The sequence below is a fragment of the Geotrypetes seraphini genome, chromosome 3 (genome assembly GCF_902459505.1).
Source record: "Geotrypetes seraphini chromosome 3, aGeoSer1.1, whole genome shotgun sequence".
Classification (NCBI taxonomy): Eukaryota; Metazoa; Chordata; class Amphibia; order Gymnophiona; family Dermophiidae; genus Geotrypetes; species Geotrypetes seraphini.
The window spans coordinates 281,478,759-281,505,798 of NC_047086.1; the positions used below are offsets into that span (position 1 = coordinate 281,478,759).

Sequence of the window (27,040 nt, forward strand, 5' to 3'; positions counted from 1 at the left end):
GGCGGGTAGGAAACAGAGGGTAGGAGTGAAGGGCCACTGCTCGGACTGGAGGAGGGTCACGATTGGGGTCCCACAGGGCTCGGTGCTCGGGCCGCTGCTATTTAATATATTCATAAATGATCTAGAAGCAGGGACGAAGTGTGAGATAGTAAAATTTGTGGACGACACCAAACTATTCAGTGGAGCTCGAACTAAAGAAGACTGCGAAGAATTGCAAAGGGACTTGAACAAACTAGGGGAATGGGCGACGAGATGGCAAATGAAGTTCAATGTTGAGAAATGTAAAGTATTACATGTGGGAAACAGAAACCCGAGATACAACTATACGATGGGAGGGATGTTATTGAATGAGAGTACCCAAGAAAGGGACTTGGGGGGTAATGGTGGACATGACAATGAAGACGGCGGCACAGTGCACAGCGGCCGCTAAGAAGGCAAATAGAATGCTAGGCATAATCAAGAAGGGTATTACAACCAGAACGAAAGAAGTTATCCTGCCGTTGTATCGGGCGATGGTGCATCTGCATCTGGAGTACTGCGTCCAATATTGGTCGCCGTACCTTAAGAAGGATATGGCGATACTCGAGAGAGTTCAAAGGAGAGCAACACGTCTGATAAAAGGTTTGGAAAACCTTTCATATGCTGAGAGATTGGAAAAACTGAGAAGAGGAGACTTAGAGGGGATATGATAGAGACTTACAAGATCATGAAGGGCATAGAGAGAGTAGAGAGGGACAGATTCTTCAAACTTTCGAATAATAAAAGAACAAGAGGGCATTCGGAAAAGTTGAAAGGGGACAGATTCAAAACAAATGCTAGGAAGTTCTTTACCCAACGTGTGGTGGACACCTGGAATGTGCTTCCAGAGGGCGTAATAGGGCAGAGTACAGTACTGGGGTTCAAGAAAGGATTGGACAATTTCCTGATGGAAAAGGGGATAGAGGGGTATAGATAGAGGATTACTGCACAGGTCCTGGACCTGTTGGGCCGCCGCGTGAGCGGACTGCTGGGCACGATGGACCTCAGGTCTGACCCAGCAGAGGCATTGCTTATGTTCTTTTTCCTTTATAACCACTCACATTGGCTGGCTTAGATGTTTGTGAAGCCTTTCCAGTGTCAGGGAGTTGATTATTTGCTTCCACTTTATCCTCTGTCTTCTTTGGAGTGTGTTTTTGAGTAGAAGGGAGTTGTTTATATAAAGTTACCTTTGGAACAGAAGGTGCAAGGCAAAAAAAGGGAGCAATCTGACATCTATTTTGGAGGGGTTAAAGATAGAAGAATCAACTTTTTCCCCCTTAGGACCAATTTTTGAACACTAGGAATTATGACTCAAAGGTTCTCTCAACTTAAAGCAAAGAATGAATGTTTATGCTCTTGTGAAATTAATGCATACTGTGATGTCATCAAGCTGTAAGATACTGGTTGGTATCTTCTACTGTCCCTGAATGTATCAACACTGCAGAGAAATTAGTTTTAGAACCTCTTAAGATGGTCTCTATTTTAGCACAAATTTAGACTCTAAAACCCAAGAAGATAGATATATGGGTCATTCTGTGTCAAGTGGTCTAATTTTAGTAAAATATCCCACCTCACCATCATGGATTTTGATGAAAATTTATATGCTGAATCTTACATGACCCAAACAAACTCTGGTAAAGTTTAAGATCCGCCATGGAATAGTAATGGTATAGAAGCTCACAATACCACCACCATGTACAGTATCCCTGCACAATTTTGGCAACTTTGAGTCAAAATATTTCTGAAAGGGGCTCTTCACATTAGACCACAAAATACTCTGCCATTCCCTTCACTGGACCTCAACCTGGTGCAGTCTTGTCTTTCCAAGACTTGCTTTGAGCCCCCCTTCCCTTTTGGGCTAGATGTTTAAGACGGTCTTTCTTGTTGCTATTCCGTCAGCTCTTTCTTACAGTGAACTGTTCCTCCGAATCTCGGAGATGGGGATTTTCTTGCGCATGGTTCCATCCTTTCTGCCAAAGATGGTTTCGGGTTTCCATGTTAATCAGGGAGTCCGTATGCCTGTTTTTCAGCCTACTGGTTCAAAGACACAGGATTGTGTTTTGAGGAACCTAGATATGCATGGAGTGCTTCTTTGCTATCTGGAGGTCACAAATGAGTTTCATCTTTCTGACCATTTGTTTGCGATGACTCATTCTGTCAAGCAGAGCACTCCCGCTTCTCAGACCACGATTTCCAGATGGATCCACGAGGCCTTTCGTCATCTTTCTGGGCAACAGTCTTCTGTTTCCATCAAGGTGCATTCTTGTAGATGTGTGGCTTCTTCATGGGCCAAAGCAATAGCAATCTCCCCTTAGGAGATATGCACAGTAGCAATGTGGTCCTCTCTACCCATGTTTGCCTAGTTTTACAAAGTGGATGTGGAGGCAAGAAAAGACTCTGCCTTTGGATCCTCAGTCAGCTCGCCCCAGCTTTTTGGGGACTACTTTTGTACGTCCCACTTGTCTAAAATGTCTTACCTATTATACTAGGGAAAAAAAAAAAGAGTACTTTCTCTGGTAAGCTCTTTTCCAGTAGATAGGTGAGACATTCTAGACTCCCGCCCTGTTTTTTCTGTGCCTGACTACTTCTCAGTTTGTTTCATGCATCTCCAGGTTGTAACTTGGATGCCAGTCAGTCCTTAGGGGTTGGGGAGTATACGGTACATGTGTTCCTCTTTTCGGCAGGAGTAGTTTCTGAACTCCCTTGAGGTTTCTGCCAGCTGTTTGCAGCTGATATTCTCATGTTACTCCTTTGAGCAGAACAATTATTTATGACCTTGATTGTTATTGGTGTTTCTACTTCACGTTGGTTTGGTGGCCCTTCGTGCTTGGGTACTAACTGTAGGTGGAGCTAATGAGTTCAGTGAAATACAGAAGAAGAGGCACTGAGAAAAATCCAAACTAGATTCCGTCTTAAGATGGCACGTGGCCATGTGGACACTATCCACTTGTCTAGAATGCCTCGCCTATCTACTGGAAAAGAGCTTACCAGGGTAAGTACATAATCTCTTTTTAGCCTCTCTCCACCAGGGTAAGTACATACACTTCCTCCTCTGTATTCGCAAATTCCGTATCTACGGATTCGCTTATTCGTGGTTTTAAACCAAAAAAATTCATTTTCATTTTTCAGGCTATTCTAAGAACATAAGAATTGCTGCTGCTGGGGCAGAAAAGATGTCCATCATGCCCAGCAATCCACTCACACGGTAGCCCTCTGGTGAAAGACCAGCGCCCTGAGACTAGCCCTATCAGCGTATGTCCTTGTTCAGCAGGAACTTGTCTAACTTTGTCTTGAATACCTGGAGGGTATTTTCCCCTATGACAGACTCCAGAAAAGCGTTCCAGTTTTCTACCACTCTCTGGGTGAAGAAGAACTCCTTACATTTGTATGGAATCTATCCCCTTTCAACTTTAGAGAGTGTCCTCTCGTTCTCCCTACCTTGGAGAGGGTGAACAATCTGTCCTTATCTACTAAGTCTATCCCCCGTGCAGATCGCTCACAGGAAATAGCTCGAGAGACTACGGGAGCTCAAGGCAGCCATTTCCTGTGAGCGATCTGCACGGGGCAGGAGCGTGGGAAGATTGCTCCTGCCTGAAAACCTGCTAGACCACCAGGTAAGGCTTAAGAGGTGGCTTTCAGGGCTTAAAATAGCCGGAGGAAGCGGAGGTTAGGGGCAGAACCGTCCCGAATATTATTCGCGGTTTTTTAATATTAGTGGGCCGGCTCTGCCCCTAACCACCGCGAATAAGAGGGGGTGTAATCTCTTTTTAGCTTCTCCCCATCAGTATATCTAACTCTTCTAGATTTATGAACTTCAAAGGCACAACTGCATGTTTTGACATTACAGCTTAACTGTCAAGTATTCAAGCAGCCTCCAGGCCTTTTAGATCTCTTCCCATTCAATCTACTCCCCTCCAGGCTGTCTATTATTTTGAGGATCTGTGTGTCGTCTGTAAAGACAAACTTTTCTTTCTAACCCTTCTTCAATACTGCTTAGAAAGATACAGTCCTACAGAACCAGATAAAAGGATCAATTTCTTAGCCACTCTACTACTCACCTTTCTCTTACTCACAGAGTGAATTTTATCTCTACTTTCTGATGTCTACCACTCTGCCAATTTCTAATCTAGTCCATCACTTTGAAAAAGATATCCATGTTGCCCAGTGTCTTAATCACTGCACAACATCTAACTAGACTACATGTACACCTACCAAAGTCTTCAAGGTTGAGAGTTAAATGTATGTATGTTTATTTTGCAACCCACCTAGGGATAGGTGGGATATACATTTTTAAATAAATAGTCAGCATCAAGGTGACAATCAAGAATTGGACACACTGAACCTATCAAATAAACCTGTAAGAATACTCATCTTAGATAAATCACCACTGACAAACTCTAGTTACAGACTGACTCTGGAAAATAAGCAAATGCAAAAAATCACACACACACACACATTTAGAGAAATTCTGACATGACAGTTCTTCAGAAATCGGAGCAAATCCCCTCCGAATAATAATAATATATTTTCTTTATGTATCACTAATTTCTAAAATTACTTCATACCTGTAGAGAAGGGGGTTCACCTGCACCAGCACAGGAGGAAATAGCTACCAAATCAGCATACCACTGGAAGTCACTTGGTGGCAGCTGCAGCTCTTTGCACACCATTAACTATAAGACAATAAAATAGAAGAGACTATGTTCTGTGAAGAACTTGCACATTTCATCAGAAATTAAAACAAAATTGCAATCATAATAAAATCAGAACAAAGTTGTATTCAATGCAACATACAGTATTTTTCGCTCCATAAAATGCACTTTTTCCACTCCCAAAAAGGGGGTGGAAATAAGGGTGCATCTTAATGAGTGAATATTAAAAAAACAAACAACAAACCATGTACCTTTTTTTTTTTTAACATCCCAGCTCCCAGCGTGCATTCCGAGCTCCTGCCTCGGTTCCTCTGCTCTCTTTTGATAGCGACAGCGGCACAGTGGTGCACGAGGCAGGCACGTGCTTTTCGCGTGCCTGCCTAGTCCTACATTGCACTCCAAATGGCTGCCAGTTCTCGGCAGCCAATCAGATGGCAGCACAGGACCAGGCAGGCACGCAAAAGTACGTGCCTGCCTCATGCACCGCTGTGCTGCTGCTGCTGCTACCGGAAGAGAGGAGGGGAACCGAGGCAGGTGAGCGGAAAGCACCCTGGGAGCCGGGATGCAACAACAACAAAAAAAGTTACGGGGGCTGCCACGGTGGGCTGCCTTGAGGGCAGTCTTGGAGCGGGCAGGCTGGCTGGCTGCCTTGGGGCTGGCTGGCTGGCTGGCTGGCTACCTTGGGGCTGGCTGGCTGGCTGCCTTGGGGCTGGCTGCCTGCCTTGGGGGTTAGCTGGCTGGCTGGCTGCCTTGGGGGTTGGCTGGCTGGCTGCCTTGGGGGTTGGCTGGCTGGCTGCCTTGGGGGTTGGCTGGCTAGCTGGCTGCCTTGGGGATTGGCTGGCTGGCTTGGGGGTTGGCTGGCTGGCTGGCTGCCTTGGGGCCGGCTGGCCGGCTGCCTGCCTTGGGGCCGGCTGGCCGCCTGCCTGCCTTGGGGCCGGCTGGCTGGCTGCCTTGGGGCCGGCTGGCTGACTGGCTGCCTTGGGGCCGGCTGGCTGCCTTGGGGCCGGCTGCCTGCCGGCCTGCCTTGGGGCCGGCTGGCTGCCTGCCTGCCTTGGTGCCAGCTGGCTGCCTTGGGGCCGGCTGGCTGACTGGCTGCCTTGGGGCCGACTGGCTGCCTTGGGGCCGGCTGGCTGGCTAGCTGGCTGGCTGCCTTGGGGCTGCTTGGATGCCTTGGGGCTGGCTGGCCAGTTGGCTGCCTTGGGGATAGCTGGCCAGTTGGCTGCCTTGGGGCTGGCAGGCCAGTTGGCTGCCTTGGGGCTGGCAGGCCGGCTGGCTGCCTTGGGGCTGGCAGGCCGGCTGGCTGCCTTGGGGCTGGCTGGCTGGCTGTCTTGGGGCTGGCTGGCTGGCTGCCTTGGGGCTGGCTGGCTTGGGGTTGGCTGGCTGGCTGGCTGCCTTGGGGTTGGCTGGCTGGCTGGCTGCCTTGGGGTTGGCTGGCTGGCTGGCTGGCTGCCTTGGGGTTGGCTGGCTGGCTGGCTGCCTTGGGGTTGGCTGGCTGGCTGGCTGCCTTGGGGTTGGCTGGCTGGCTGGCTGCCTTGGGGTTGGCTGGCTGGCTGGCTGGCTGGCTTGGGGTTGGCTGGCTGGCTGGCTGGCTTGGGGTTGGCTGGCTGGCTGGCTGCCTTGGGGCTGGCTGGCTGCCTTGGGGCTGGCTGGCTGCCTTGGGGCTGGCTGGCTGGCTGGCTGCCTTGGGGCTGGCTGGCTGGCTGGCTGCCTTGGGGCTGGCTGGCTGGCTGGCTGCCTTGGGGCTGGCTGGCTGTCTGCCTTGGGGCTGGCTGGCTGGCTGGCTGCCTTGGGGCTGGCTGGCTGGCTGGCTGCCTTGGGGCTGGCTGGCTGGCTGGCTGCCTTGGGGCTGGCAGGCTGGCTGGCTGCCTTGGGGCTGGCAGGCTGGCTGGCTGCCTTGGGGCTGGCAGGCTGGCTGGCTGCCTTGGGGCTGGCAGGCTGGCTGGCTGCCTGCCTTGGGGCTAGCTGGCTGGTTTGAGTTGGATGGAGGTTGGCTGGCTTGGGGCAGGCTGGCTGGGGGCTGACGGACAGGCTGAGAGCTGGCTGGTAGCCACTACACATGCCTACCATTAGACATGCCCACCACTAGATGTGCCCTGTACCCTGTCCCAGCCTACCACTAGACCACCAGAGGAGGGACAAGGTACAGGGCACACCATTTGGTTCAGAATTTATTTTCTTGGTTTTTACTCCTCTACAGGTGGGTACATCTTATGATCAGGTCGTCCTATTAAGCGAAAAATATGGTAGGTACTTTTAGCTGAAATACAGGTTGCCCACACATTCAGGGCCAGCCCAAGAGGTTGTGGCACCCCAGAAAAACTTTTGGTTTTGCGCCCCCACCTCCACAACAATGCCCTGCTTCTCATGTCCTGCCCCAACCTTGCTCCTCTCACCCCCGCGGTAGGCCTTTCTCTCTCTCCCCTCCTCTCCCCTCTCACCCCCATGTAACATCTCTTTCTCTCTCTCTAGCCCACACATGTCAAAATCTGGCTTGAGGTCTGTTAAAAATTTATAGTAAATCTGGCCCACCGCAGCTGCTCTTCATTCGCATCTGCCTTCACCTGGTCTCCTCTTCAAAGTAGCCTGATGACAATGGCCAGCTGTAGCGAACCTTGCAGGCCGTTGTCCACCTCAGTAGCACGTTCCCTCTGATGCAATCCCACCCCTCCTCTGACGTATGGGATCGCATCAGAGGGAACGTGCTACCAATGTGTACAGCGGTCTGCGAGGTTCGCTACAGCTGGCCGGTGATCCTCAGCAGGCTGATTTGAAGAGGAGACCAGGTGAAGGCAGACGCAAGTGAAGAACAGCAGCGGCGGCAGCAGTTCATGCCGGTGGGCCAGAGGAGACCAGGAAGACAGGATGGAGGGAGGGTAGGAACGGCGGGCCAAATCTGAAGGTGAGACTGGGAAGAAGAAGGGGGGAAAACATACAGGCCTTTGAGACAGGGGTGGGCCTTGGTGTAGAAGTACCCGGAGGGAGAGAAGAAGGGGTCCAGATGTGCATATGCTGGACTATATGAAGGGTGGGGTGAGGAAGAAATAAAACAGAGGAGAGGGAGGGAAGAAACAGAAAGATAAAAAAGATGGATACAAGGGATGGTGTGGATGGGGGATAGAGATACTGGATAGGAGGTTAGTTAGGAAGAGAAACAGAGAGATGGTGAACCTTGGGGTGGTGGGGAAGGAGGGAGAGATGGTGGATGAAAGGGTAGTGGAGAAAAGGACAGATGGTGGATCTGGGGATGGTGGGGTCCATTGCTGCAGCTGCAGATATGGACACGGAAAAAAGGAAAGATGCCAGACCTCCGGGGAGGGAAGAGAAACAGAAGGGGAGGATAGAGATGGAAGATGGATAGTTAGCACAGAGAAAGAAGAAAACAACAAATGGGCAGGAGACCCTGGCAAGCGAGTTTATCAGAAGACAACCAGAGCCTGGGACCAACAAAAGGTAGAAAAAATAATTTTATTTTCTGTTTTGTGATTACAATATTTATTTTGTTTACACCAAAGAGCTGGTGTGGGGTTGGAGATGTTGTAACCCTATACTTCTACTAAGACTAAGCCTTAGTCGCTTAGGGGTCCTTTTATTAAGGTGCGCATTTAGCGCATGCTAAATCAGTTAGCGTACCTTAATTAACTTAATTAAAAATTCAGCCCGTGGCTTAGCATTTTTTTCAGATTTCGGCCCCTTATGTGATTGAATTTGACACCCCTGCTCTAGCCTCTCTTACCCCCATGTAGCATCTCTCTCTCTAGCTCCTCTTACCCCCATGTAGCATCTCTCTCTAGCCCCTCTCACCCCCATGTAGCATCTCTCTCTCTCTCTCTCTAGCCCCTCTCACCCCATGTAACATCTCTCTCTGTCTCTAGCCTCTTTCACTCCCATGTAGCATCTCTTTCTCTCTCTAGCCCCTCTCAACCCCATGTAGCATCTTTCTCTCTCTTGCTCCTCTCCCAGTGGCCTACCCAGTGTATTTGACACCCAGGGCCAATTATTTTTAACACCTCCTCTATATGAAAAGTTATTTTTAGTAATAATCCATAATCACACAAGTGTATACCTAGAAAGTACAGCATCTTAAACACTGCAGTGAGCACAATACACTCACTGTAAATCTAAAGCCAAATTATTACAGATCGATCCTGCACAGTCAATGCTATAAGAAAATCATTCCACACTTTACAAATTAAAAATAGAAATAAAGCAAAACGGAATTGGACTAATTCATTTTTCAATTATCTTTCAGAGGCCGAAAACTCCTTCCTCAGATTAGTAAGTACAGTGTACTGCAGTTATGGTATCCTGTCCTGACCTGAGGAAGAGAGCTCTGGTCTCCAAACGTTAAGTCAAAAATGTATTAAAATTAGTCCAATAAAAAGATCACCTTATTTCCATTTTCTATTTATAAACGTTTATCAACACAGCTATATTACTACTTTATCCTAAAGCAAAAAGAAAGTCTTTTCTTTATCTTTGTCTTCTCTGGTTTCTGCTTTCCTCATCTTCTCTTCACTCTTTCCTTCCATCCACTGTTTATCCTCTTTTTATGCTCCTTCCATAAATTGTCTGCCCTCTCTCCCTAACATCCAGACTGTGCCCCCTCCTTTTTACATGATTCACTCCAGCTTCAGACCCTCTCCATTTTAATCTTTCCTCTCTCTGTCTTCACCCCCTTGCCCCATGCTCTGGCATCTTTATCTTCTCCTCTCCTTCCTTCCCATCCCAACCCACTACATGCTCTGGCATTTCTGTCTCCCTTCCATCTCCCCCTCTGTTCTTCCTCCCCTCATGTTCTGGCACCTCTTTCCTCTAGTGCTGCCCAATTCAGGAAAAAAATTTCAATTCGATTCAGCCTATTGAATTGGTTTTTCGATTTGATTTTCCTGCCCAATTGGGTGTTTTTTCCAAACATCCTGGTGGGTTTATTTTATAGCCTCTTCCTCCCTTTCAATTTGGCCTGCTTTCCCCTTTACCCCCCTCCTTCCCCATAACTGAGTACAAAATTCTTCCCTTATGGGATGAGTATTTTATTTATTTGGATTTATATCCTGTCCTTCCAGAAGAGCTCAGAACGGGTTACAAGTTTACATACATAATAAGGCATTACAGGGTTTACATAATAAAGTAGAACAGAGTATAGTAATATAGAGCATGACAGTATATTTTAGGTCATGACATGATAGGACGATACATAAGGGAGCATGGCTTCATTGTTGTATCCACCAATACCCCCAGGTCTTTTTCTAGGGTGCCTTTCCCCATCTCCCTTCCTCCCATCGTATAGCTGTACATGGGGTTCCCTTTCCCGATGTGCAAGACCTTACATTTCTCCACATTGAAGCTCATCTGCCATCTTTTTGCCCACTCGCACAGTTTGTTCAGGTCGCTGATAGTACATGGTATGGCAGTACATGGAATGTACATGGACAGTACATGGAATGTACATGGACAGTACATGGAATGTACATGGACAGTACATGGAATGACAGTACATGGTAAGGCAGACAATATGTACATACAGAAGAATGGTAGTACTATGACAGTGCATGGCATGGAAGTACAATACAATACATACCTGTGAATGAAAATATATGCTATGTATGATATTGCATGGAATGTCTGGCAAGATGTGGAATAGATAGTTGTGTGTGGACAAAAATCAAACCCGTGTGAGGGATGAGATAGATCGAAGATCACACTAACTCTCAAGTTAAAAAATGTTTTTTCACTTTATGGAAACGTTGTACCATTAAACGCTATATTGAAAAAATTGAAAACTATCTTTCCCTTCTATAAAAGGTATATCCCGCGCAGGAAAACTTGGAACATCCCTCCCCTTTAGAACCACAGAACTCTGGAACAACCTTTCATCCCCGCTCAGAAATTCTAGCTCCTTCCAATCCTTCCGCAAACACTTGAAAACTTGGCTCTTTTCAAAAATCTAATCACCTCCCGTGCTCTAGTATCCTGTCCCCCTCTATCTCCTCAGTCCCTCTCCTATTTCCTTTCCTTGTAGTTCCTTTCCTCTCAACCTCTGTAAACCGTGCCGAGCTCTGCGCACGCGGAGATGGTGCGGTATACAAACCTAAGGTTTAGTTTAGTTTAGCTATATTGACTTCTTCTCTTTGACTGCTGGTTCTATCTTTGATCTTAAGTATCTTATACTATTGCAATATTATATACTTGGGATCTTTTAAGAAAACCATCAAATGACTGAGAATCATTCAGAACGCTGTACTCCATCTCATCTACGGTCTCAAGAAATCGGATCATGTAAACCCATATTACAAAAAACTACACTGGCTGCCCATGGAAGGGTTATTTTTAAGTTTGCTTGCCTTTGCTTCAAAACCATAACAGGTCCATCCCCAATCTATCTATCTCATCATTTCGATTTTCCAGGCACACCTTGTACACGTAGTGCCTACTTGTTCACTTTCCCATCCTTGAAGGGCTGTATCTACAAGAGATTCCTCGATAGAACATTATCATTCCAAGCAGGCAAATGGAATAAATGTTTAACCAACTTTATCTCAAACACTCTTTCTTACTAAACTTTTAGGAAGTCAATCAAAACTTATCTCTTTGACAAATTTTTCTCACTCCATTTCTACCATGATGTACTTCTAAAACACTTTCAGGAAAAATGTGATGAATTTTACTATGTTAATGTAATTTTGAAAGTTTTTTGTAATATCACTATCTGTACACAGTCTCTTCTCTGTAAACCGCTCTGAACTGTTTGTGGTATTGCGGTATATAAAAAATAAAGTTATTATTATTATAATAGAGAGCTATTGGTAGCCGAAGAATCAGAAAAAGAATAGAAGAGACGATATAACCGAGAGTTATTCATATCTCGCTGCAAGATTCTATGTATATAGTTCCCCTTTGCCTTCCACAGGGAATCCGAGTAATGCCTAGAGTGACTGAAATATTTTTTTTTTTTGAGAATCAGTAGGTGTCTTCCTCCAAAGACATTCCACACTCCGCAGTTGGCGTCACAGGAGTATGAGACCGGAAAGTCTGATCAAAGTTGGAATTAGTCCACAACAACAGAAACAAACAGAGCTCAGCATCTCTACTGTCCTCCATCCCTTCACCACTACCACCACTCACCGAAGTGTGCCTTTAATTCAATTAAGCTTAAACGCTGTACAAGGGAATAAAACGAATCCAGGCACAGTCAACTGCCTGGGAACTAACTGCATGGGAGAATGGGGTGGGGAACATTCAAAAAAGGTGTAAGGCCAGGAGGGGAGGGGAATGGGAACCTGCACTCGTCTAGAGAGCTCCATAGAGCCGAGCCAAACCCTCACCAAGTTGACCCTAAGAAGTGCAAACGGGGGCAGTGGAGCTATGCTCCACACTCAACCAGGTTCGGTCACAACCAGACCTGGTTGAGAAGCAACTGCTAGGCTCAACCTCACTATACTGCCATGGCCAGCACAACAGGCAGCATCAGTTTAAACATACCAACTGCTAGAAGTAGAAAAAATATTCAAGTTTTCCTCTGAGGACCAGCAAGTTATACTGTTGAGTACACTGGAAAAGATCCATTTTCTCTACCTCTATCTGTTGGTAGGGAGGGATAACAGCCACTTCTTCATAAAGATACAGCCAGACCACAAGCAGTATTAGATCTCTAGCAGCACAACTGCATGTACCACCTCCTCTGTCATTCCTCTGCCCACCTATGTCATACCCAACTCCTGCCTACTCCAGTGTTAAACAACTAACTCAAGATTTTTACCATGCTAGCTTTCTATTTCTTTTTTTTTTTACTCAGAAGACATAAGAGCAGGACTGAACCAGTGTCTACCAAGGGGTCCTGATCAAAAGCCTGTGCAGGTATTGTATGAATACATGAAATGTGTGTGAACAAGGTATAAAGGGCCAAAGAACCGATTTAGGAAAGGAGATAATAAAAAAAGATAAGGATGCAACCATAATAAACAATTTACTAAGCTACAGTAAGAATTGGTCTTGGTGCACATGGTCCTTCCCACGTGCTAAATCGCCATTTTTTTTACTGCAGCCTTACATTAAGGGTAGAGTTGAGGAAACGGATTGACATTCAAAGCTTCTGAAAGCTCAATAACGATTTTAAAAAGAAGAAAGAGGAGACCTCAACAAACTCATTTTGACTACCAACAGATTTATACTATAATAACTTCTACTAATAAATGTCATTGACCAACCTTAGCAAATGATGACTGAGCAATCTTCCAGATAATCAGCTTGTCCTTGCAAACCAGCCAGGCCCATCTGCTTTCATCCACTTGAACAGTCAATGAGTCATCAGCTGCAGAGGCAGTGAATATTTTATAAGTTTATTATTTTGTGATAAATCATTGTGATAGTTCATTTGTTCCTTGAAAGGAAGTCTGCTGAGGGTAGCTTTGGAGGAGGAATCAATTAGCAAGAATTCTGTCCAATCTACTACATGATTCTCAGGTGGGGTTTGTTTGCAGCCTTTCAATAGCAAAAAATCTGCAGAAAATCTTATCACTGGAATTTAGAACCAGAAAGGGAATGTCATCCTTGCTCATAAGTTTTCAACGCCATGAAGACATTTGATAAAGTTAGGTTGGATTATTTATATGCTACACTGACTAAATATGGGTTTACTGGACATTTTGTATCAGCTATTAAGGCGCTGTATGCTTCCCCATGGGCAATTCTTCTAGCAAATGATCATAGGCCCTTTCTATTTGAGATTCATAGGGGAACTAGACAAGGGTGACCTGTTATCTCTGTTATTTATCTCTAGACCTGCTAATCTGGGATATATATGCAAACCCTGATGTCAAGGGGATACAGATTGGGGACCATTGTTCCAAATTGGCCACTTTTGCAGATGACATTTTAGCTCATATCACAAAGCCCCAAAAATCCTTAGATGCTCTACTAGCGAGCACAGCGGAGTATAGTGACTTTGTTTGTTTTAATTTAAACCTATCTAAATCGGAGGCCTTACCATCAATAGTGGATCTAAAACATTTGTGGGGTCCTGCTTTTCCTCTGAGGTATGTGGCGCAATCTTTTTGCTATCTTAGTATACAACTCTAAAATTCAACTAGAATGTTATATTCTACTAATGTACCCAAAGTTTTGCAACACACAAAAGAACAATTGGACAGCTGGAGAGACCTACCATTGTTGCTTTTCGGTAGAATAGCTTTGATTTGAATAGTGATATTCCCACAATAGCTATATGTTTTGAAAACAATACCACTGAAGTTATTAAAAGAAAGACCTCAAGTACTTGGATAGAATGATTTCTAGGTTTTGTTGGAATAGACGGAAACCTAAGATACACTTACTTTGTTGACAATTGGAACTAGGGAGGCTTGGGTATTCCCAATATCAGCCTTTGTTGCAACATTTAAAAGATTGGATATTAGGGGAAAACAATACACACCAACCTTTTTGGAGGCAGCTTATTATGCCCTGTATTACTTGCAAGCCCTGCTGTACTTACCGGGTGGAGCTCTGCCCCTTGGCTTAGGGAGTAGTGTTTTGTTGAAACCTCTCTGAGATGCATGGGGCTTTTGATACAAAAATTGGGAGGAGACCCAAAAATCATGAACCAATTATCTTTAAAAGGAAATCAACCTTTGAGCCTGGAATGGATAACCCCACTTTTTCAAATTGGGAAAAGAAAGGCCTAATTTTAGAACATCTTATGGATGATACAGGTAAACTGAAGTCCCCAACTGTACTGAAAAAAATGCTGGGCACCTTCGCATATTGTCAAGGTAAGAATTATACTGAGTCCCTAACAAATGAAAAGCTGGGGCAACAACTGGGCCGGAGTCTTCAGGCATTTTTTACAGGGGTGGTGGAAAGTAATAACTCGGTATCGGCTTTGCATATGTCACTTTGAGAGAAGTAAGGACATACAACAGATAAAATTAGGTTGGGAAAGAGAGCTTAAAATATTATTGGGCCACCGGGATGTCTTGAAAACTGTTAAAGGGATACCAAACTAACTGGGGGAGCGATACTGCACGAGTGCTACATTCATGTGCTTTATAGAACATATTCTACACAATCAGAAAATAATATTAAATATTGAACTAAGGCCAGACTTGCACGGTCTGTATATGGCCGTTTGGGGGAGGATGGGCTGGAGAGGCTTCAATGGCTGGGAGGGTGTAGATGGGCTGGAGTAGGTTTTGATGGAGATTTCGGCAGTTGGAACCCAAGCACAGTACCAGGTAAAGCTTTGGATTCTTGCCCAGAAATAGCTAAGAAGAAAAAATTTAAATTGAATCAGGTTGGGCAGACTGGATGGACCATTCGGGTCTTTATCTGCCCTCATCTACTATGTTACTATGTTACAAGTGCAGCTGCATAAAATAGGAGGTATTGAGTCTCCCTTGTGCCTTAACTATCAGAGAGTATCTAATACTCTCTCCCATTTTGGGGGGAAATGCTGGTATACTCAGTTTTGGTCAACCATAAAAAAACTACATGCAGAGGATCTTGGGGAGAACAATAATGGGTACAGCAGCGCTATGCCACGAATGTTTAGAGGGCTACCCAAGGTGGGGGAGAGTATAATGCATCATAAAGTTTAGGTTTATTAAAATTTGATATCCCGCCAAATCTTACAACAGTTTTTAGCAGTTTTATATAATAATAAAAATTCAATGAAAGGAGGGGAAAAAGAACGCCATAAAAATAGGACAGAGATAAAAGGAGAACTCAATCATACTTAACAGTAAAAAACAAACAAACTAATAAAAACAAACAGTTATAGATATATAAGGAATGTCTGATAAACTCTTAATTAACAATTGTCTCCTAGCACATAGATAAATACCACAATTCTGTTAGCAGGAATTGTTATTGCCGTTTATCTGGGGAAGGGGGAAAGGAGATGGACATTAATGTTCAGGGACCATAAGAACCCAGGTCCCTGGATTAATTGTTTGTTGGAGTTATAAAGTAGATTTCTATCTTTACCCTGACAGAATGTAGGGAAGGGGAGGAGGAGCACCATAATGTTAAAATGTTTGATAACTAGAGATTCATTACTGCCTGATATGCTGTTGAAGACTGGCCGTATTATAAACTGGAAGTCATGACTGTTGCTGCTCTATGGAAATCAGCTGTCATCAATAAAACTGAAAGTAAAGTCTTGCATCTATCACAAACCCAATACCCAGGAAGCTGATCCTTTTGCTCTGGGAACTTAATTCTATACAGAGAAAAAAAAGGGTGGTGCATTACCTTCAGTTTTTGCTAAAGCTTCCATAACCTGCACCGGCAGAGAGGAACCAAATGCTCGCACATCGTAGCTGACAGTCTCGCTCACAGTCGAGTGTGCAACAATTCTTGTGGATATTGCTCTGTAGTAGGGAAAACAGGTGAATTCTATCATACTATATCAGTGGTCTCAAACTCAACTCCTTTGCAGGGCCACATTTTGGATTTGTAGGTACTCGGAGGGCCTCAGAAAAAATAATGTCTTATTAAAGAAACTAATCTTTAAGCCCGTTACATTAATGGGTGCTAGAATATGTGTGTGTGTGTATTTCTTTCTTTCTCTCTCTCTCTTTCCTTAGCCTGTTTCTGTATTTCTTTCTTTCTGTCTTTCTTTTTCATCAGCTATCCACCACCACCTTTTGCCTGCTCCCCCTGTCCATTCTCCCTTCCTTTTTCTTCCCCTGTGTTCACCACCACCCCTTCACTGGTCCCCTTATCCAGCAGCAGCCCTTCTCCCTTTGTTTTAACTCCTCCCCTGTCCAGCAGCACCTCTTTCCTGCTCCCCCTCTCCAGCAGTAGGCCTCCCTTCCTTTTTTTGCCCCCCCCCCCCCGTCCATCAGCACCTCTTCCCCTGTCCAGCAGTACCTCTTTTCTGTTCCCCCTGTCCAGCAGTAGGCCTCCCTTCCTTTTTTGCCCCCCCGGTCCATCAGCACCTCTTCCCCTGTCCAGCAGCACCTCTTTCCTGCTCCCCCTGTCCAGCAGTAGGCCTCCCTTCCTTTTTTTTGCCCCCCCGGTCCATCAGCACCTCTTCCCATGTCCAATAGCAACCCTTACCTCCACCGACATCTGCCTAAAGCCGCCGCGGCCTGCAGGCACCGACAGCCTCTGCAGCCTGCTCCCACTCCCTCCTCGCCGTTGCTTGCCGTGCCAACCCCCCCCCCCCCCAAGAAGCTTAGTTTCCGGCTTCGGCAGCCTCCTGTCTGTGGGCCGCCTGCCTGCCCATGTTTCACTTGAAAGCCGACGCTGCAGCTCCTCTCTCAATCCCCGCCTGGTGCAGTTCGAGAGAGGAGCCGTGGCGGGCAGGTGAGAAGATCCTGGCAGGTGCGCCTGTGCCCTCCCTCCCCCTCCGAATCAGCGGCAGACTCTGGCGGAGAGTGACGGCGAGGGGGGAGTGTCTCCGTGTTCGAAAATCGAATTCAGCACGCCTCACGCCACCAGGAATCACGCTCTTTGAAAAGTGCATGCGCGCTTAGCCTTTTATTATTATTGATGACAATATTGCATGAGGTAAAACTCTATATAGTTTATAAATCTTTCCTTTTGGCTAAGTCTTAATAATAATATTGTCATTTATAGCTAAAGAGACATATGATCAAGAAACTGTTTTATTTTACTTTTGTGATTATGATAAACATACCGAGGGCCTCAAAATAGTACCTGGCGGGCTGCAAGTTTGAGACCACTGTACTATATTAACCTACAGGTATTTCAAATTTATGTCAATGAATTAATTACTTACTTATCTAAAAGGCTCACACAGCAATATAGCAATGTTTCTGAAGTCATTACTGAAGTACTCCCTACCCAGTATAGTTTTAAGGACATTCACAGTGAATACACATAGGATAGATATGCATGCAGATGAGACAGTGCATGCAAATCTCTCTCAAATATATTCATTCTGGATATCCTTTAAAACCATCTAGGGAGGTATGCAAAAACAGGCTTGAGAAACCATGCAATATACAGTAACCAAAAAAAAGTAACAGAACAACAGAAAATAAATATTACAATACAGCAGTTACTTACCTGTAGCAGGTGTTCTCCAAAGACAACAGGCATATATTCTCACATGTGGGTGACAACAATTACAGAATCCAGTATGGACACTACCAAGTGTACTATCACTTTAAATTTTATAAGGCAATGCCTGTACCACATATGTGCCAGTGCCTTCCTACCCAACATTGGCCACATGGGACCTGCAGTTCAGCAATAAAGCTAAGAAGCCAACTAGGGAAGGTGAGCTGGTAGTAAGAATATATGCCTGCTGTCTTTGGCGAACATACACTTCCACAGTTTTTTAAAAGGGAGTTTTGTTAGGTCCTAGCTCATGCTTGCTGGATACACATTTCAGATTTGACATATTGTAATAACAAAAAACAAAAGATAGAAAAAATAATTTTATTTTCTGTCTGGTCGTTTTATTATTCAAATCATGTTGGGACCAACATGATTTGATCTGTTTGTCTTCTGTTAACTAGCTTGCCGAGGATTTTGCGGCCCAAAATATGGTAACCCTACCAAAGATGGATGTAGGGCAGAAAGTGAAGAATGAGAGAAACACAGCAAATGGATAAAGCAGCTCTGGAAACACAGCTAAGAGCACAGAAAGAAGGAAATGCTACCAGAGACTAGGAAAAGATGATTAGAAAAATAAAATCACCAGACAACAAAGGTAAGAAAAGTGATTTTATTTTCAGTTTAGTGACTGAAATATGTCAGTTTTGAGAATTTACATCTGCTGTCTATAATTTGCACTGTTCAGGAAGAAATGCATGTTTCTATTTCTCTGGTATTATTCTACATGCAGAGTCTGGCATCTTAGGGTTTTGTGTATATTAGGACTTTTAGGCCCAGTGGCTTAGTAAGGGGGTGGGCAGGTCCATCCCAGGTACAGTCTTGGTAAGGGCGTTGGCACCCGTCCTCATCTCTGCCCACCCACCCCTCATACCTTTTTAATTTTCCCTGTGTGAGCAGTATTACAAACTTGCTGCCTGTGTCAGTGTCACTTCTGGCATAGTCTTCATTGTTGGGTCACAGCGAGAGGAAGAACTTTGTACTTTTCGTCATGGCAGATGAGGAAGACGCCAGAGGTGTGTGATTGGATTTTGTGTTAAACTTGGAAAGAGCAGTAAGGAAACTCTCAAATTGTTACAGCTTCCATCACTGAACTATTGCAGCACGGCTAATTGTGCGATCTCTCAAAGGGTGGCTAGGGGGGTAGGTCAATAGAGTGGGCAGACTTGATGGGCCTTGGCCCTTTTCTGCCGTCACTTTCTATGTTTCTATGTCACTGCCAGGCCCCACGCCTAGGAAGCGATGTTAGAGGGACAGCCAACAGAACACGGTCAGCAAGTTTGTGAGGTTGCTTGCACTTGGAAAATTAAAAAGGTACATGGGAAGAGAAGGGGGGTGGCAGGGGGCAGGAAGGAGCAGGGGCGGCACTCAACCTCGCTATGCCACTGTTTAGGCCCCCTTTTATCAAGCCTCATTAGGTTATTTTATCATCGGCCTCTGTGGTAAAAGCTCCGACACACAAAGAATTCTTATGAGTGTCAAGAACTTTTATCGTGGCAGCCAGCGTTAAAAAACCCTAACATAGCTTGATAAAAGGGGGCTTGAGTTTGTGGTTCTGTATTTACATAGAGTTTATCTGTGTTTTGCTTATGTGATCAAGCCAGGTGTTCTGGTAGAAATGAATGTCCAAAGTAGAAATATATTTCTCCTTCACCTCTTTTGGACCCAAAATGGCCCTAGCTTAAAAATTAGCAAAGATCACGGCTCTGTCAGAATGGCTCAACACTCCCCTACTCGCCAAGGTCACCCACCTAGTTTGTACTCTTGTTTCCCATTCCCCTCAATCAGTAGTGATTCCTAAACCTGTCCAATCAGGCTTTCAGAATACCCATAAGATTCTTCACGAGATTGATTTGCACGCAGCGTCTCTCTGTTTCATGCTTGACTTCTAAGGAGTTCAAACTTCACGCCCCTTTACTGTCCAAAAAGCCACACCTGAACCTTTCTGAGGGGAAGCAGCCACGTCATATCCTTGCAAACAACTATGGCGACCAATCAGCGAATCGCGCAGGTACGTCATATTCTTGCAAAAAAAAACAACAACTATGGCAACCAATCAGAGGGTTGCACAGTGCTGACATCATACGACCATGCTTTATTTTCTCCGACCATTTACCTCGAACCAGGAACCGAGACCCTTCGAACCGTCGGGGAGAGAAGTAGCCCTGCGCCCGCTCCCAGATTCTTCCTACTGCCAGCTGAGCGCGGCACGGAGGAACCTAGAGGCCTGCGGGCCGCCCCCACCGGGGTGCGAGGAGAAGGAAACATGAAGCGAAGAAATTCTGATGCCCTAGTCAGCCGAGCGACCGCTCAACAACTAGGTCCGTGCACTCAAGTACTCAAACCAACCACTGCCGCGCCAATGTAGTCTCCGCCTTCTCCCAAACCGAGCCAATCGCATTCTTTGACGCCATAACCATGAGACGTCTCAGAATTAGATGTTCTGTATCTTTATTGCTAGGACCTATGTTAAGTAGTCGTGCTAGGGTTTGAAAGTCGAAGTTTCGCTGGCTTGGAGTAGATTATAGGACTTAGCAACTTGGTGTTATATCGCTCTAATCAATCCCATGGATGCGTTGTGCCTTTGAAATAGGGAATTTTGAATTTTAGTTCGCTTTAATATATATATATTTTTTCTTACATTATACCTTATTCCGTTTACAAACTGTTCTTTACAACCGTTAGTATATTTTTAATATAATAATTATAATAATAACTTTATTTTTGTATACCGCATTACCATGGAAGTTCTATGCGGTTAGCAGATGAAGAGACTGTACATTACAGCGAAGTTACACATTTTTATTTTTATTTTTTGCATAGCTACATTTACATTTTCGGCGACGCTACATTTGCGGTGAAGTAATTTTTCAGGTCGGTTACTATTGCAGAGAAGTTACATTTGTTGTAAGTTGCATATATATATAGCGGAGTTCATACAGTAGTGTTACATACAGCGGAGAAATATATATGTTGGTTCCAGGCTCTGGTTTCTGTTTGTCTTCTGTTAATGCACTTGCCAATGTCTCCTGCCCACTTAATGTATACTTCTTTCTCCATGCTTGCCATTCATCTTCCACTGCCTTAGCCAACTGTTCTTTCTCACTGTCCATCATCTGTTTCTCTCCCTGTCTTGTGCCCTGGGTCAAATTCTCTATTCCTCTCCTCTATTACCATGTGCAATATTTCTTTCGCTCTCCCCATGCACCATCTCTCCTTCCCCTCTACCCTATGTTCAGCATGACTCCCTCCCCACCACAATATGCAGGATTTCTCCCTCTTACCACTTTCTACCTTTGTTGCATCTCTTCCTTCCTCTCCACCTCATATCCAACAATTCTTCCTTTCTCAGGTATAAGGAGGGAAATGAGAGGATCAGGAGGACCACCTACTTCCTCCAGTGCTACAACTGAATCAGCAGTGAGTTGAGCCTGCTGGTGTTGGCCTGCCCCAGAAGCTGCTGCTTTGCAGGTCCCACCTTTGCAGGAACAGGAAGTCTCTGCAGAGAGAAGGCTTCCAGGGCAGGCCAATGGCAGCAGGCTCCCCTTGCTGTTGCCAGCTACTGAAATATTCAATTGCAACAACCAGGGAGGAGGTGGATGGAGTCAGGAGAGCCAGGGATGTAAGCCCTGCCAAACTGAATGGGCTAGCGGGCTGGGGCCCAGGGCATAAATTAAGGAGAGGGCCCTCTTCCACCTGCCTGTCTTCCAATTTCCCCACCACCTTTAAATTACTTCTTCACAGTGCACACACAAAACACAGACTTTCACCAAATCCAGAACAATGGATCACAAATTAGAAATATGAATACCAAAACTGAACTGGAAACCACAAAAAGTTAAAGTCGTCAAGTACTTCATTTTGTACAGAACCTAATCAGTGGCATAATCATGAGAAGGAGTAGAGCCTCCCACTTAGAGCTTAGGCCTTCAAAATGAACATCTCCTTTACTGTAGCTAGTGGGGATCCCCAAGCCTCTCCAGCTCCTCCCCCTCCTTGAGCCCAGCATCCAGAATTTTCCAAGTTCTGCAGCTGGCGCAGTATGACAGACCTGCTGCTGCTGCTGCCTTCCCACCTCCCCCTTCCAACCCACAGTTTTCATGCATGTATGAAAGCAGGCAGCTTGAGGATATTGCCAGCAGCTGCAAAGCTTGTTAATCACTGGTTGCTGGACCGGATGAAGAGGTCTTCAGTTGGCAGGGCTTGGGGATCTCCACCAGTTCAAGTATTTATATTTTGCTTTCAGGTAGGGGAAAAAAAAATCTAGTGCCCATCCACTCATTTTGGGTTTCAGCCCTCCCCCCCCCCCCCCCCAAATCAGCTGTATGGCTATGCCACTGATACAAAAATAATTCTGATGCATATATCCCAAAGTTCAAACAGAAGGCTGTCTAATATATACCAAATGAAAAAAAAGTGTATTATTCTATCTTTAGGACCTCAGCAGGCCAATCCAGGAACAACTGTATCTCTGGGCACAGATGTACTATACCATCTTCATCAGTCTTTAAAATGATCTGTTGTAATATTATAGATATTTCTTACCACTTTTTAAATATTATAGAAACTTTTCTAGAGACAGCTTATATTTTATGTTAGCAGGAACTCTTTCAGACATGTTTCGCCATCAGGCTTTTTCAAGGAAACGTTCCCTATAAGAAGAGATCATATAAATTGATAAAATGAGGAGGCGCTTACCAAAGATGGCGGCTTGAACGCTGCTATAGAGACACCGTCAGAGTTCCAGTCAGGGAACTATTTCCTTGACCATATTTATGGTCAAAAGAAAGTCTAAAACCCAGGTGTTCCCAGAGGAACTTGTTGTCGCGACTGGGCCAATGGATGCCTACATGGAGCGAGGAGCTCGAACGCTGCAACCGGACTCGGCTTGGAGAGACACGCAGGCTGAGGTGTCTGGTCTCTCATTCAAGGACACTACCTTGTCTCCGGAGGAGCGTAGTCCTCCGATTCACCCCAAGGCAAGGGCAGAAGAAGGTGGAACCAGTCCGGGACACTCCACCACCGACCCAGCAGAGAGCGGATAGCAGCTCTGGATGGAGGGCAAAGAAGGCTTTTTTGCCAACATTACTGCAATCGGAGAGTATAATGCACCAAGATGCCGCAGTTTCATTGGTGACTAAGGAGAACACTGCTGAATCCACAGGTACTTTTACAGAGGGCTTGGAAAAAGTAGTTTTACCTATGCAAAGGCCAAAGGTATTCAACATGGAGACTTTGTGGGAAGCAATATCAAGTTTACAACTCTCTTTGGGATTTCAAATTCAACAACTTTCATCACGAAATACAACAGTACTGTCAGAAAACTTGGATATAAAAAATAAACTATCTTCTCTTGAAACTAAGATGGAAGAATATGACTCCAGATTAAAAGTTGTTAAAACTAAAGCTTTAACTTGGGTTAAGGATAGTGGGAATCTCCACTTTAAGATAGAAATGCTGGAGAATGCTACTAAGAAATGTAATTTGAGGATTATAAACTTCCCAAAAGTTTTTCCTGTATCAGCACAAGATATGTTTAAAAAATATCTAACTGAAGTTTTGAAGGTACCAGAAACTTCATATTCACCTCTCTCAAAAATTTATTACCTTCCTAGGAGAATTCAATCCCAAAATCCTAACCAGCAGAATTTATCTTCTGATAGTTTGGATTTAACTAATTTCCTAGAGAGGTCGGAAACTGAAGCACAGGTTACGGCTGCGTTGCTGGTACAATTTGCTATTGATTCAGATAGGAAATGGATGTTAAAACTTTTTTTACAAATATAAAGATGTTTCATTTATGTCAAATGTTGTAAGAATATACCTTGATGTATCGCGCTCCACACAGAAGAGAAGGAAACAATTTCTTATAGTGAAACCCCAGGCATTGCAATTAGGTGCTACATTTGTCTTGAGGTACCCCTGTAAATGTGTTAAGGTCTATAAGGATAGTTGATATGTTTTCTATGAACCACAACAGCTGTCTAGATTTATTTCCACCCAAGGGCAGTCTGTAACTACTGCGTGGACCTCATGCATTTAAATATATAGCTCAGTGAGGACACCTGTTAGCTCCATCTGATTTTCTTTATTAAGAGTTTCCTGTTAATTTCTCAGCTTAATTGCAGCTCCTCCTCCACTTATTGAGGACTAACTGCATTTTGTGATTATTATTTTATTGTTTAATTTTTGTGCAATAAATTAATGCTTGCTTGAAGTATTTTCGTTCACATTGTACTTTTTCTTTATTTGACTGATAAGTATGTCGAAAGTTTAAAATATAAATTTAAAAAATTGATAAAATGGCTCTATTGCTAGTCTTAAATCAGACTAAACATGAAGCTAAATTTTACACATTACTCTAAACCATCATTTAGACTGTATATTCTAGTCTAAAGTCATAAGTGGATTTAAAGGTCTGATCACCTGACCTAAATCCACCTATCACAGCACAGAACTCATGAATTTCAGATTAGCATGACCCATTCTATCTCTGAATTAAAACCATCAGGCTGAACAGAATTTATACAGAAAATCCAATTTTGTTCTCAAGGCAACATAAGATTATAATCTCTACCCTCCCTCCTGAGATTTTATCAATAATACCCCATTTCAAGTCCTATACTGAATGACCCTTCTTCAACCAGTGTTGGACTATAGGTGCTTCTAAATTTTGTGTAACTATTTGTGATTTGAGATCTGTAAGTAGTAGTTTAACAGGGCGGCTACTTCGCCCCACATATAATATATATTACAAAAAAACCTATCACATGTGGTGGTCACACAAAATAAATATCTTAATCATGTAGATCAGTGGTTCTCAAGCCTGTCCTGGGGACCCCCAGCCAGTTGGGTTTTCAAGATATCCCTAATGAATAGGCATGAGAGATTTGCATATAATGGAAGTGACAGGTATGCAAATCTATCTCATCCATATTCATTAGGGGTATCTTGAAAACCCAACTGGCTGGGGGTCCCTAGGACAGGCTTGAGAACCACTGATCTACATGATTAAGAGATTTATTTTGTGTGACCACCACATGTGATAGGTTTTTTTGTAATATATATTATATGCGGGGCAAAGTAGCCGCCCTGTTAAACTACAGTTGGCTGGATTGAGAACCACTGATTGTAGATGAACAAAACTACTGTTTCCAGTACAATAGGGATGGTATGCTGAACCAAGGGTCTTCCATCCTCTCCCATGAGTCCATGACAGGAGATACTGATCACTGTTTTCAGCACTTCTTCCTCCTCCCTCCCCTCTGCTGCCCCAGTCAGTTATTTCTTCTGCAAGTGAGTCTGCAGGAGGAACTTTGATCTACTCAGTTGTCTTCTTTTTTTTTTTGGGGGGGGGGGGGGCGGGAGGGGGTTGCAAGTTTTTCATGGTTTTTGTGCAGAACTTTGTGTTTCATTACAGCTCCAGTGACTGCCTAGCCTGCGTGCACAAATTACATTGTAACGTGCCACGAAAATAAGAGAGAGGGAGGTAGATAGATAGGCCACGCGAGAGGAGCTGAAGGGTGGTAGAAAGGAACAGATGGTAAAGGAGGGAGGGAAGGGTGGTGGTAGAAAGGAATAGAACAGACATTGAAAGAGGGTAGAGAGGAACAGACCCTGAAGGGAAATGTGGAAGACAGAGTGGGAAGAAGACAGATGCCAGACTATGGGGGAGCAGAGGGAAGAAGATGGGTGCTAGACCAATTGGGGGAGGGTGCCGGACTGCAGCCTCACAGAGAAGCTCTGATAGATCTATGGAGCCAGCCTGCTGTGTGCCGCCAGTTATAGATTCAGGGTCCTTGCCCCTGGGAGTCTGCTGGCCAGTAACCTTGTCATAGGTTTCAAGCACAGGCTGTATGCATCTGGAACGAAACTCGCCCGGGTTTCAAGGTTCAGGCTGCCTTTCCCGCCCCCAAATGTGTGGAAGAGGATCCAAGGTGGCGGAGGTCATAGTCGGTATCCGGCCGGCGGGCAATCTAAAGATCTTCAATTCTGGTAATTTGGATAAGTTTCTGAGGCAGAAAAACCTCTCTCTCCATTCAGCTACTGTTAAAATCGCTGACAAGCAAGGCACTGCAGAGACTGTGAGAAACTCCATTATTTTCTATGGGAACTTTTTGTAAAATTGTTTCAGTTGTTTTTCACAGTTTTTGAGGGTAGGGTTCAGGTCCCCCACCTCCCCAACCCCAAATTGCTATTTTTTATTTTTGTTTATTTTTTGGTGTGAATTCGTGACAGCAGCCATCTTAGATTTTAAAATCAATCTTTTTTTCTAATTTTTATTTCTGCCTCAAAAACCCCTCAATTTGACTCAAAATCAATTGGGATGGACTCCCCAGCCCCTAATCTATTGAATGTGGACATTGATTGCGCTTGATCAGCCATAGCGCACCGGGGAGGGAATGGGAGCTTTGGACTTTGCCTCCTGTGTGTCCTTTTGAGCTGGGGAGCCAGCCTGGGTCCGTGCCTTCCAAAGAAAATTTTGCCCAGAGGCCGTTCTGAAGTCTGGTATGAAGCCTGTGTTCCGAGTCTGTGGACTCTTTTGATGTGACGCATGTACCTCAACAGTGTCCTGCCATGGTTGAGGAATGGGTCTTTTTCCAGATTTTTTTTTGGCTTCTCTGAACAGTGTATCTTCAGACCCTGCTTGTTTGACGCAGATGGCAGGGCTTTATCGGTCTATGGCGTCTGTGGCAAAGCTTCCTGTTTGGGAGCTCTTGTCTGGCCTTGCCTAACCTTGATTGCAGTAGTTGCCATGCAGTTTTTGATTCTTCTGTCTCCTGCCACTGTATTTAATTTGGATCCTGCTGATGCCTTTGCTGAGACTGGTCTCCTTTGCTTCCCTGAGCATCTGGATTTGGAGGTGCTGCTCTTTCTTCACATATGCAGCGGGCTGCTGTCTGCCTCTTTATGGCTGATGTTCTGAAAGAGCTCCATTTAGATTTTCCACCTTCCAATTCTCTGGCTTTGGGCCTGGACTGTTCTCCTGTGCCTTCTTCCATTCAGTCCACAGCTCGGTCTGATTTCAGAACAATGTGATCCCTAGAAAGCTCTTTCCAATCTGCCAAAGCTATGTCTACACTTCTATCACCTGAATCCTGATTTTTGGCAGGTATGAATAGCCTAAGGTAGATTCCACCATGGCACAGGTTTTCTAGCACACAACCCTCCCTAGTGATGGGGGGAGTGAGTTTGCAGGACTCTCAGGATTGCAGGGTGGATGTTAAGTTACAAACTATTTTTTTCAAGCGTCCTCGGGTAGCCGAGTGGCAGTGGACACTTCCTTTATG

At 44.8% G+C, this 27,040-nt stretch overlaps 2 protein-coding genes across 5 annotated transcripts in view; one reads left to right on the forward strand and one right to left on the reverse strand.

Moving 5' to 3' along the window:
• The window catches only part of NUP133 (nucleoporin 133), a 211,997-nt gene extending 190,798 nt beyond the window's left edge, over positions 1–21,199 (reverse strand). Inside the window, exons 1-4 of one of the 3 annotated variants that reach the window (XM_033938695.1) lie at positions 21,045–21,199; positions 15,915–16,033; positions 12,875–12,978; positions 4,584–4,691 (exon numbers count right to left, since the gene is read on the reverse strand). In XM_033938695.1, coding sequence (XP_033794586.1) covers positions 4,584–4,691; positions 12,875–12,978; positions 15,915–16,033; positions 21,045–21,055 — 342 coding nt within the window. In that variant the 5' untranslated portion in view covers positions 21,056–21,199. Of the gene's footprint in view, positions 1–4,583; positions 4,692–12,874; positions 12,979–15,914; positions 16,034–19,501; positions 19,678–19,866; positions 20,156–21,044 lie in introns of those variants that run through there. The other 2 variants (XM_033938694.1, XM_033938696.1) reach the window with 2 other exon arrangements.
• LOC117357718 lies at positions 19,904–23,970 on the forward strand. 2 transcript variants are annotated; one of them, XM_033938697.1, is made up of 2 exons: positions 19,904–20,071; positions 22,353–23,970. In XM_033938697.1, the coding sequence occupies exon 2, from the start codon at positions 22,593–22,595 to the stop codon at positions 23,535–23,537; it is 945 nt and encodes a 314-aa protein (XP_033794588.1). In that variant the 5' UTR covers positions 19,904–20,071; positions 22,353–22,592; the 3' UTR covers positions 23,538–23,970. The 2 variants fall into 2 exon arrangements, with proteins under 2 accessions (XP_033794588.1, XP_033794589.1); XM_033938698.1 differs by lacking the exon at positions 19,904–20,071 and adding an exon at positions 20,568–20,624.
• Positions 23,971–27,040: the final 3,070 nt, after the last annotated feature.

Excerpts from the sequence above, each read along its gene's own strand:
- LOC117357718 (XM_033938697.1), top strand. The coding sequence starts at position 22,593 with ATGCCTACATGGAGCGAGGAGCTCGAACGCTGCAACCGGACTCGGCTT.